Genomic DNA, 12,257 nt, shown 5'->3' with positions numbered 1-12,257 from the left:
CCAATATCTCCCATGAAAGAAGAAAGTAAGTTGGGGCAAAGTTATTCATATTCTCTCTTTTCTGCTAACCCTCCTAAAAGCTTAGACATTGTGATGAGTTAAGAGAATCAGGTTCTCTTCTAAATAGATTCTGAAACTGCACTTTTAGCTGAAATTAGAGCCAAATGTCTTTGGATTGATGTGACATGGAATGGGAACATTAACCATAACGTTAAAAAAAGAGAACGTTTGTTCTCTTTTAAAGAGGCAAAAACTGAATGATATACTGAATATTTCCTAGAAGTACAATGGTGGGGGTGATTAATTTGGGGAGTTTTATTTGTGAATACTGTAATGTGAATTATCTAAGCCATTTATCTTCTGGCATTTCAAAGGCTGCATTCTAATTAAAGATGAAAAGTTTTAGCAATCTGGAATCTTGAAGAAAAAAAAAAGGCAGAACTGTTTTGGAATTACTCAATGTTCCAAAAGCATTATCTAGAAAAAAAAAAATTCCTCTCACAGATGAAAGGGTATAGTTGAGGGGCTCAATTTACAGCGTTTCACATCTTAAAAGGAACTAGTTCTTTTTTTTAATTACAGTAACCAATTCAGAGTATTTAATTGTGGACTACGGTGCTCAAGCTTCTGTGACTGGGGGAAGAAAAACTTCTCACATGGAACATCAAGAGTGAACCGTGCCACGCTGCTCAAAAGCAAACAGCGTACCTCCTCTGTTCAGCTACTCTCCAGTAAAACCCCATTTCAAATACACATCACCAATTTACCACCACCAAAAGACCTCATCCTGCGGCACCAAAATGTCACAAAGCACCTGAAGCTAGGAGTTGGGAGGCTCCAGGACTAACAGGCCCAGGCCCAGCAAACAACACAGCACAGGACAGATCAGAGCCTATCACAATCAACCCCAAGGAAACGACCGTGTGTGTGTGTGTGTGAATTCTATTAGAGCCGGTACTACTTGAAATTACTGGCACATGGATTGAAGCTTACAGATCTCATGACATAAAGACTTTAGATGTAATGGGATTTGTTTTCACAGGATTTGACTTTTCTCTGGGGAAGACATAGCAGCAAGGCAAAAACAGTTTAAGGAATGCCACCAAACTTTCCGAAAGTCTTTTATAGGATTTGAGGAAATGGCTACAAAATTTAATCCCAGAAGTTTAACTGATTTCAAGTGCTTGCAAATATGTAATGACAGATGCCATCAGGCTTAACCCTGGCAGTGGTTTAGTTAGCTATAATGTCACAAGGCCAGTCTCTTAGAGACAGCATGGCACGTCACCTTGGCCACTGAGATAAGCAGCATCATGTGTTGTTTTCAGACTTTTGAAATCTCTGCAATAGCGTCCTTTTCTCTAAAGAGAGAAAAAGGGAGAGAGGGGAGGGGTGCACCTGCACATGAGACTATAACCCTTAAAGGGCCTGTAATACTACCCTGAACTACTTACCGATGAAATCGACTGATTTGTCCAACCACGGCAAAATTTTCTCGCAGAAACTATCATTCACAGGCACGCGCAGGAAATGAGACTCGGGGATAAAGTCGGGCTTAGGACAGGTATTGCTGGCATTTAACACATAACCAATCCCATTCTGTTGCATCAGCTCCTGTGGAGGGAAAGAGCAATTAAAATGTGAGCGCCACACTGAGGAGTGTGAAAGCTTTCCACACTGAAGAGGAAAGCTTAATATCATGATCAAAATTACTACTTTCCTTGAAATCAGAGTTAATTCAATCGGTGAAATCCAAAAACCTAGCGCAATGACATTTAGAGACTTCAGTTTCAAGCAGAATTGTTTTTAAGGGCAAAAACCTGTTTCCAATGGCATGCTTGAAGAACACACATCATGAATACAACCAATTCTCTATTACCTTCACTGCTGAGAGAGAAGTCGAAGAATACAAAATAAAACCATGACAGTTCGCTCTGACTTTAGAATACAGGTGCACACAACAAGAACATTTTCTTCCCAAACCGAACATGTTGATTGTTCTCAAAGACACAGTCCTAGGTAGTCTTTGAGCTCAGAACACTCTTGTGAAAGATTGAATCTACTGCCAGAGCTTTATCAGCTCTACATGCTGACAACTGACTCGTAAATACAGATCCTCTTCCATTTCCGGCCCCTCCTTCCAACCACCTACTGATGTCTCTATTTGTATGCTCCTCTGGCCCTTCAAACTCAAAATGTCAGAAACTCAAACACAGTATCATTCTGTGCCCCAAATACTGGTTTCCTCTTTGGAATCCAAAATTGGTTTGTGGTAATACCATTTACTCAGACACTTGAGCTGGAAAACAGGATCCTTTCATTTCGCTTCCTTCACGACCCCCATCCAAATGGCTGCCACAGCCTTTTGGTAGAACCTACCCTCCCCCTCTCCACCATTTGTCCTCTCCTCTCTGTTCCATCTGGTTGCTGCTCAGTCAGTGGTCAGCCCTCACCACCACCAGCATCACACAGAGCCACCAGGGAGTTCTTAAAGCTTGCGGGGTTTCATCTCTAAACCATATACTGAACAAGAACCAAAGTGATCTTTCTTACAGTCAAACACGGGCTAAGTGCTTTGTTCACACTTTAATGTCATCATCGTCTCGCTGCCTGCTCTTGTCCAAATCCCCCAACAAGACATGTACGCCCACGCTTCCATTCTGGCGTTCACACCATTCCTGTGCCTGTTCCTCCTCCTGGTGACTCTCTTCCACTTTGCTGGCTTTGTGGAAATCAGCCTTACTATGTACTCCTTCCACTGACGCATAATTAACCATTCCATTCCCTGCCCTTCCAAAGTACTTTGTTCACTGAGCACACGGTTATAATTAGCAGATAATTTTTGTCTCTCCTATTAAAATAGCGAGGTAGATCTTGGACTGATTCTCACTTGTTTTTCTACCTTTGGCACCGGCTACGTAGTTACACTCAATACGTGTTTGTTCGACTGATAACGCCGTCTACCGTTCTCCAGACAAGCCTACACAACCCCCCTTCATTTAGTTCTATGTGTTCTAAGCCTAAAATAATTCCCTTGTAAGCAACGCTGGTCATTTATTCCCTTTCTTGGAATGGCACCTCCTCTCCAAATCTTTTCCAACTAGACAGTTGATGATCTTCCTGTTTTCCCTCCTGAGACATGCCAATTCCCTGAGTCTCTTCATTTACATCTGGCACAAGAAATACATCTTACATAAAAGGCAGACTTAATAAACCCTCTTTCACCTGTGAGATGATGTCAAAGAACGGCTTTGAGAACCAGGTGAGCTTCCTGGAGTGACTGACGCCTCTGTGGTGCCAGAGCCCCAGTCTGCTGATGCTCTCACGTGCTTCTGCTAGGTTAATAACTAGGCTGTGAAGATCTCCATGGTGTTCACTACAACTTTTAAACTTGTGTACATGTAGCAAAGGTCACGTTTGTTTTTCTGCACTGAGATTACTACCATTTGATCAACTGCAGTATCTCCCATGCAAGAACAGCAGCAGGTCACTGGAGTTAAGAGCCTTTCAAGCCTTTCTTGCCAATGGTCCTTAAAGAAATGAACCATCTTATGTGTCTTTCTCCTATCCACCAGCAGTACTACAAAGGTTTATTAAATTAAAAGTAAAGGGAAGTAGTAATGTCGCTTTCCACCCAATTCAGTAATGAGGACCTAGAAGTTTCAGAAGACAAAAGGCAGTTCCAAGAACAAAACATGTTACAAGTGTATAGTGACTGTCGAATTTGATTTTCCCACAGAAAGAACATAACAATGTATACTTCTGACAAGTAGCCTCATAACCTACAGTTTATAGAAATGGCCACTTAACCGAAATTCAGTCAAAAAATATTTGCTGAGCACCTTTGCTAGAGGTTTATTAATAATATTATGGTACATGGCACATATTAATAAAATAATATCTAACAGTTAATGAATGCCTACTTTTTCCAGGCACTGTGCTAAGCATTTAAATAGACTGTCTCTCTGGGGCGCCTGGGTGGCTCAGTCGGTTAAGCGTCCGACTTCAGCTCAGGTCGTGATCTCGCGGTCCGCGAGTTCGAGCCCCGCCATCGGGCTATGGGCTGATGGCTCAGAGCCTGGAGCCTGCTTCCAATTCTGTGTCTCCCTCTCTCTCTGCCCCTCCCCCGTTCATGCTCTGTCTCTCTCTGTCTCAAAAATAAATAAACGTAAAAAAAAAAAAAAATTAAAAAAAAATAAATAAATAGACTGTCTCTCAAGGATGTGAAGAGAAAGAAACCTTCTTGCACTGTTGGCAGGAATGCTAACTGGGGCAACCACTCTGGAGAACAGTATGGAAGTTCCTCAAAAAGTTAAAAAATAGAACTACTCTATGATCCATTAACTGCACTACTGGGTATCTATCCAAAGAATACAAAAACACTAATTCAAAGGGATACATGTGTCCCTATGTTTACAGCAGTATTATTTACAATAACCAAATTATGGAAGCAGTCCAAGTGTCCATGGATAGATGAATGCATAAAGAAGATGTGGCATGTGTGTGTGTGTGTGTGTGTGTGTGTGTGTGTGTGTGTGTTTGTGTGTGTATTGGAATATTATTCAGCCATTAAAAAAGGATGAAATGTTGCCATTTGCAATGATGTGGCTAGAGCTAGAGAGTATAATGCCAAGTGAAATAAGTCCAGGAAAGACAAATATCATATGATTTTACTCATATGTGGAATCTAAGAAACAAAATAAGCAAAGGGAAAAAAAGGGAGACAAAGCAAGAAGCAGACTCTTAACTATAGAGGATAAATTGATGGTGATCAGGAGAGGTGGGGGGTGGGGAGGGATGGCTGACTAGGTGATGGGGATTAAGGAGGGCACCTGTCATGATGAGCACCAGGTCATGTACGGACATGCTGAGTCACTATACTATACACTGAAAGTAATACAATACTGCATGCTAACTATACTAGAATAAAAATAAAAAACTTAAATAGACTGTCTTATTTAATCCTCACAACCACCCTCTGGTATGGATACTATTATGATTCCCATTTTAAAAATGAGAAAACTGAGGCTTAGAAAGTTACACAATGTTTGCAGTCACACAGCTAGTGGGATAGAGTCAAAGTTCAAATCAAGAATATCCACCTCCAAAACCTGTCCTTAGTGGCCATGCTTTGCTGAAGTTCTGTTTAAAGCAAATTAGGGGTGGTGTCTGGGTGGCTCAGTCAGTTAAGCATCCAACTTCGGCTCAGGTCATGATCTCACAGTTCACGAGTTCGAGCCCCGCGTCGGGCTCTGTGCTGACAGCTCAGAGCCTGGAGCCTGCTTCGGGTTCTGTGTCTCCCTCTCTCTCTGCCCCTCCCCTGATAACATTCTGTCTCTCTCAAAAATAAAAATAAGCATTCAAAAAAAAAAAGCAAATTAGATGGAGCAACAAGGGAATTAGCCTACATATACACATCCTTTGTAACTAATTCAAGTATTAGAATATAAAGTTTAATTTCATTCTTTATGCCCATTTCAACTATCATTAACAAATTAGAAAGTAGAGGGACCACTCTGGCCTGCACTTCTTTGAGGAGACTTTCAGAGCAACTCAGGACACATTTGAGGACACTTACACAAAGTGTTGATTTTGCTCTGTTTCCCCTTATTGTCACCTCAGCTGTTGCCACAGGCATTACAGTGCTGGCCTCTGCCATGTTTGCACAGGTATCTACTGCTGCAGGGGGAGAACTGGCTCCCTGCGTGCAGGTCCACTGCCCTGTGCTGACTGCTGCCACGCACCAACCTTCAGCAACACCGCCATGCTGGACAGACGGAAATGTGCAAAGGGCACCATTCTGACCTGACATATTTAAGATACATCAATAATCCAACCTTACAATGCTGTTTATATCTCAAAAGCATTTTTCACTTATAAAACAGTGTACCATAAAAGATGCATTTAAGTAGTAAAGGTTTTTTTGAGTATTTATTTATAATTTCTACACCCAACGTGGGGCTTGAACTCACAACCCTGACATCAAGAGTCACACACTCTTTTGTGACTGAGCCAGCCAGGTGCCCCAGCAGTTTTTTAATTTTAAATAACTGGCAAAAGGGGAAGGGTGAAAAAGACTAATATATTAAAACTGAGTGATGATAAAATAATTTAAACACAGGGGTGCCTGGAGGGTTCAGTTAAGCATCTGACTCTCGGGTTTCAACTCAGGTCATGATCTCACAGTTCACAGGATCAACCCCCCGCATAGGGCTCTGTGGTGACAGTGTGGAGCCTGCTTGGGATTTTTCTCTCTCCCCTCTCTCTCTGCCCCTACCCAGCTCGTGCTCTCTATCAAAATAAATAACCTAAAAAATACATATGAAAAAATAATAATTTAAACATGAAATGAGAAAAAGGAAATGATCTTAATGGTAAATATAACTTGCTTTATAAAAATTTTACTGTAAAAATATTTATTAAGTCAATTATTCAACTATTCCCTGAAATTCTTTTTGCCATAAGATGGGACTTGATAAATAAAACATGGCTAATTTTAAAAACAAAGAGGCAAACAAAAATCCAAAGATGTTACCATGTAAAATTTAAATATAACATGGTTACTAAATTGAACACAATATGTAATCTGGTGGCAGTAACTACATCAATGCAAAAGTCAGTAAAATAATACATATACACTTGAACCACTTTAATTTAAAACAAATAAATGTACATTCATTCACTAATTTCTGATGCTGGACCATGGCTGCTGCTTTTTTTTTTTGTATGGTTTAGCTGATGGGAGTTCTTAACCAAATCACAACCAAGTGCATATACTACTTAAGAGCTTTCATTTCTCAGAAGAGCAAAAACCTGTGAAACAACATCAGTACAGAATCCCGGTTTATGACGGCCCCTCAGGTATTTTACAGTTGCCTTACTGCTTCCTAGTTTAGACAGAAAAAAGACGTAAAGCAATTTGGTTTTCCTGGATCGTCCCAAAACATTTAACCTAAATCATAGAAAAATAACACTCTTCCCTCATTCATATTTCATGGGCGTATGTAATATTTTAATTAATGTGCACAATTATAATAACAAGTACGCTGGCCTAAACAGGTTTGAGAACAAACACGATACCTCCTGGTAAGCACACTGTTCCAGCAGTGGAGGCACAGGAGCCTACTGCTAGCCTAGCCGTAAAGCGGGCAGCACCTGCTGGGCCTCAGGGTTGAGAGGTGGGTGAATCGCTGAGTTTTGAAGGTTCATGTAGCCATACATTCTATTAACTTGCTCTCCGGATTGTTTTTACAAATGTACATATAAGTGGCTCGAGGGCATCTTAAGGCAATGTTTCTGATGATGGTGCTGGGCTGGAACTACTATTAGGAAGAATGGGTCTGTTTTATAGAATGATTGCTTTCATTTGCACATGAATGTCAAGGACTTCTTACTACACTATAAAGAGATATTTATGGAATTTGCTCAGTTTTGTTTTACACAACTGAAAATTTCTCTGCCCCGTTATTAAGCATCACAGTTTGTAAGATTCCAGAGGCACTCCCATTATGCCATTTAATATGTAGCTCAACTTTGTGCTAAGTCTGTGAACAAATGTTTTCTACTGGCAAAATAATCTTCTCTGGCTTCAAATATCCTTCTGATACCTTGGTCTCTCAGTTCTTTGAACTTCTCACCTTCACCATTCACGAATGTGACCCAGTCAGTCCCGGTCATTACCAACAACCTTGGCCTGTCCCTCATCTTGACCTCACAGCAACCCCCCCAACCCTTCCTCCTCTCCTTCCAGCTCGCTCTCTCTCACACCACCACTCTTGGAATCCTTTCGTTCCCCTGGATCTACACTTCTCTGACTCTACCCCCTTTTCGGTCCTTCATCTTCATGGTATCTGTCTGCCTTCCTTGCCCAAGTGAAATTCTGTGGTCCGTCATTATAAATTACTCCCTTGCCTCCACCCTCAACTCCTGTGTCCCACTATGGCTTCTTCACACTCACCCAGCAAGATTACAGCCCTGGGTCAATCTAACTCTCCATCTGGTTTGCCTCTGCACCCACGCAGCCGCACCCACACCCGCCTGGTCTGTGTCTGCGCCCATGCAGCTGAACACAGCCAGAGAAAACCACTCAGCAACGCTGCTCCATCTCAATTCCAATTCATGCTCCTCAGCAATCGTTTTATTTCCCTAGGTTCCCTCTCTCCTACATGCCGTTCCACCCATTTCCCCTTTTCTTCAAATTCCTTCTCCTCACTCTCAGCTGACAGAGGATCTTGTTTCCTGGGGTACTGAAAAATGTACACAGTCAGAAGCAAATTTTTGTAAATTTCCTCTAACCACATTTACCCTTCTAACAGCACATGCACCTACCTGTGTGCTCTACCTTCCCTCCTGCTGCATGGATGAACGCCGTGTGGCAGGAATAATGAGAAGCGTGTGTGTACTGGACCCAGAAAAACCAAAGCACAACCTAGCATGTTACCGCTTGTTACCTGAATGATCTTGAGTAGGTCGTCTAACCTCTCTCAGCTTCAGTTTCCTCACCTGTAAAGTAAGGCTAATGACGTACATTTTATAAAGCTATTATAAGGACAAAATAACTGGCACATAATATAAGAGTCTCATTAAATGTTAGTTCCCTTACACTTTATCTTATTTTAAAAATAGCTTGTGGGAAGGTAAATTGGCACAGATACTATGGAAAATGATATGGAGGTTCCTCAAAAAATCAGAAATAAAATTACCATATGATCCAAAAATTCTCCTTCTGGGTATGTATCTGAAAGAAACGAAAACACTAACTCGAAGAGACATCTGCACCCCCATGTTCACTGCAGCATTATTTACAACACTCTAGATATACAGAAGTGTTCTATCAATCGATGAATGGATAATGATGTAGTACAGGTATACAATGAAGTGTTATTCAGCCATAAAAAAAGAATGAAATCTTGCCAATCTTGCCATTTGCGACATTATGAGGACATTATGCTAAGTGAAATAAGTCAGAGAAAAATACTATACAGTCTCACTTACATATGTGGAATCTAAAGGAATCTACTCAGAGATACAGAGAACATATGCGGGGTGTAGGTGACAATGGTCAGAAGGGACAAACTTCCAGTAATAAGTCATGGGGATGTAATGTACAGCACTTAAAAGTTCTCATCAGAAGAAAAAAAACTGTAACCGTGTGGGTGATGGATGGATTCTTGCTTCAATATACAATTAAGAAAACTTTCAAAAATAACATTTTTGAGTCAAAAATAATCTTTATTTCATTATTTTATTATTATGATTTCCATTCACAATTTTTTCCCTCTCAAAGCTTCTCTCTCCTAAATAATGAAATAAACTTTGCCCTGTAGTTGGGACTAATTTGTAAGTAAGGGTCCTATAATCTGTTGTTGCAGACTATGAAGTAATAAATGGAACACAGATTGATATACAAGCCTTAATAAAACTGCTCTACTTGGCCAAGTTTCCCATGTTCAGCTAGACTGAGGAGAGAGATCACATTAAATCACCAGGGGCACTGCAATTTTAGACAATGGAATTGTCACTTTTTTTTCTGAAGTCCATTCAAATAAATATTTTTGCATTTGCCACTCCTTTTGCCTTCAAAACTGACCTTACGTCCTACTTCCTCCATCCAGCCTTCCTCAGTCAACCACACCCACTGTATCCACCACTCACGAAAGCCTCTGGTATACCCCACCTCTTGAGGACATTGACCAAGGGCCCTGTGAACCAGGAACTGTCCTTGGTGCTAGGGATACGTGATTTCATTTGAACCTCACGTGAATGCTAGAAGGCAGGAATCATGAGTTTGTAGGTGACGAAAGTGAGATTCAGCAACTTAGCTAAAGTGATATGGCTGGTAAGGTAAGACCTGGGAAGCAAAACTGCCCACCTCCAAGGCCAGCTGTCAACCAACACACCAGGCTGCGTTGGTAGTGGGAGTTCTACAGTCACTCACCTCGTCTTGTACATCATTGTGGAATGAACTGGTCTTGTCTACTCAACTTGAGCACCATGTGGTGTATTTTTACTGATAATTTTGACCTTTGCCTTCCTGGATCTTATGGAAACCCTGAAGGCAGTATTCTGTGTCTAGGCTACTAGTTCTGGTAAGAAAACAACAGAGAAAGTGGCAGTCATCCCAGTGGCAGGCAACACAACCTGGCAGCACAAGAAAACCAACCTTGCTGATTCCAAGAGTGAAATGAGCAACACCAAGAGTGCCAACAGCACACTGTCTGGATGGGGGGCAAGGGGGCAGGAGAACTGCTAACTTACTGCAGATATAGCTCTGGCTTTGTGACTACTGACAACAGGTGATTCCATCATACATTTCATGCATTTAAGTGTGAAACTAAAGTGTCTACTGGAAATGTTAAGCGATAAGGCAGAAAATCAGGAACTTTGGTCTTTCAACAGTAACTAGAGATTCTTGCGCAAATCCCACTCAGTTCAGATGTGAACTGGGCACTGGCAAACTACTTTTAGTACAGTAAGCTATTCCTGTTCCAATTCTTGTATAAAGACTAGAGAATAAAAGAACAGACTGTGAGAAACAAAAGTACAGTTGTGAGGGGAAAAGAAATTGAAGGTATTCTTTTTGCTACCAATGACTTCTTACGGTCTTTTACAGAAGAGCTATGCCTTGGAAACCTGAGTAAAATTAAAATATGTTGAAAGTATTGACCTACACTGTCCTCTGTGGTAGCCACAAGCCACATGAGGCCACTGAGCACCTGAACTGTGCCACACTGAGATGGGTAGTAATTATGAAATATACACCATATTTTAAAGACTTAGTACAAAAAATACATAAAATAGCAATAGTTTTTCTACATTGATTGCACATTGAAATAATATTCTAGATATACTGTGATAAAGTTATCAAAATTAATTTCACTTGTTCTTTTTTACTTTTTTAATAAAGCTATTGAAACATTTTAAGTATATGGCTTGTATTACCTTTCTAGTGGACAGTGCTGGTACAGAATGTGCTGTAGGAAAACTAGGGAAAGAAAATCTCAGCAGTGACTCAAGAAACAGTTTAGATCGTCAGTCCTTCATAACAGCCTGTTCTAGAGAGTTCTAGCTTCTAGAAGATGGGTACGTCTGGTGTTATATGAACACAAGCCTTAAAGCCAGAACAGTAGCTTGAGTGAGGATGATCTCTGCCACTAACCAGCTTTGAAGTCCATGACTTCCCAGCCACAAAATCTTGGGTAAGTGACAACTCAGAGCCAACCTATGTCTTAATCCTATTATGAGGGTTAAATGCAATAATATAAAGAGCCTAGCATTTTAAGTGGTAAATATGATTTTAATAAAGTTTCTATGATATGCTTTTAAAATATATTGGTGTCACTTGATTTAAAAGAAAACTAGGGGTGCCTGGGTGGCCCAGTCGGTTGAGCAACAGACTCCAGCTCAGGTCATGATCTCACGGTTTGTGAGTTCGAGCCCCACATCGGGCTCTGTGCTGACAGCTCAGAGCCTGGAGCCTGCTTCAGATTCTGTGTCTCCTTCTCTCTCTGCCCCTCCCCCTCTCATGCTCTGTCTCTGTCTCAGAAATAAAACATTAAAAAAAATTTTTAAAAAAACTAATAAAATTAGTGGTCTTATCATCGATGTTTTTAAAAACTTCAGCTTCTAAATTCTAATAAAAAGGTATGTGCTATTAGGAAAAATTACAAAATCTTCATCTCTGGAGATCTTCGGGAAGAGAAGCAGCATATTATTTCTCCTGGAAAGTTTAAATCAGAGAGCTGAGCAGAAAGATCAGTTCAAGCTATCTGTTCAACAGAGCCACATCTGGTCCCAAAACTCATCTGTTGGGTGTTGTGGAATTCACTTAATGTTTCTGGAATATCAGCTTCCTCACTGACCAAGGAAAGGAGGCTGACTGCATGATCTCTAAAATCCCTGTCAGCATTAGGACTCTTCTCAACAATGAATCCAGAGGTCACTATGGGATTCCTGCTCACCATTTTCAAAGCATGCTTACTTCTCACCATCCTTTACATCTGCTGTAAAGAAGTTTCCTGACAGTCTTCCACAAAACCTCCTTGCCCAGGCTGTTTTCCCCTTGAGCTTCCATAAATTTATTCCTTCCCTACAACCACCTTCTCCCAATGCTTCTGTGTACATATCCTCTTCAGCCTGTTCAGTGTCCACTGAGAAACCAGCTGAAGGAGAAAACCATCCTCTCCCCATGTCTTCAACTCCAGGGTCCATTTTAACCGCTAGAGTCGTTAACAGACACATATGTTAAACCTGGAAAT

General features: G+C 40.9%; 1 protein-coding gene across 1 annotated transcript in view; it reads right to left on the bottom strand.

Annotated features, from left to right (window-relative positions):
- DUSP16 (dual specificity phosphatase 16) overlaps positions 1–12,257 on the bottom strand; it is an 88,936-nt gene that overhangs the window by 12,250 nt on the left and 64,429 nt on the right. The window contains exon 6 of the mRNA XM_019451994.2: positions 1,455–1,614. Coding sequence (XP_019307539.1) covers positions 1,455–1,614 — 160 coding nt within the window. The remainder of the gene's footprint in view (positions 1–1,454; positions 1,615–12,257) is intronic.

The sequence above is a fragment of the Panthera pardus genome, unplaced genomic scaffold, assembly GCF_024362965.1.
Source record: "Panthera pardus isolate Hobbes unplaced genomic scaffold, ASM2436296v1 HiC_scaffold_6, whole genome shotgun sequence".
Lineage (NCBI taxonomy): Eukaryota > Metazoa > Chordata > Mammalia > Carnivora > Felidae > Panthera > Panthera pardus.
The sequence above is the reverse complement of the archived record's forward strand: the minus strand, read 5'-3'. Positions and strand labels throughout refer to the sequence as shown.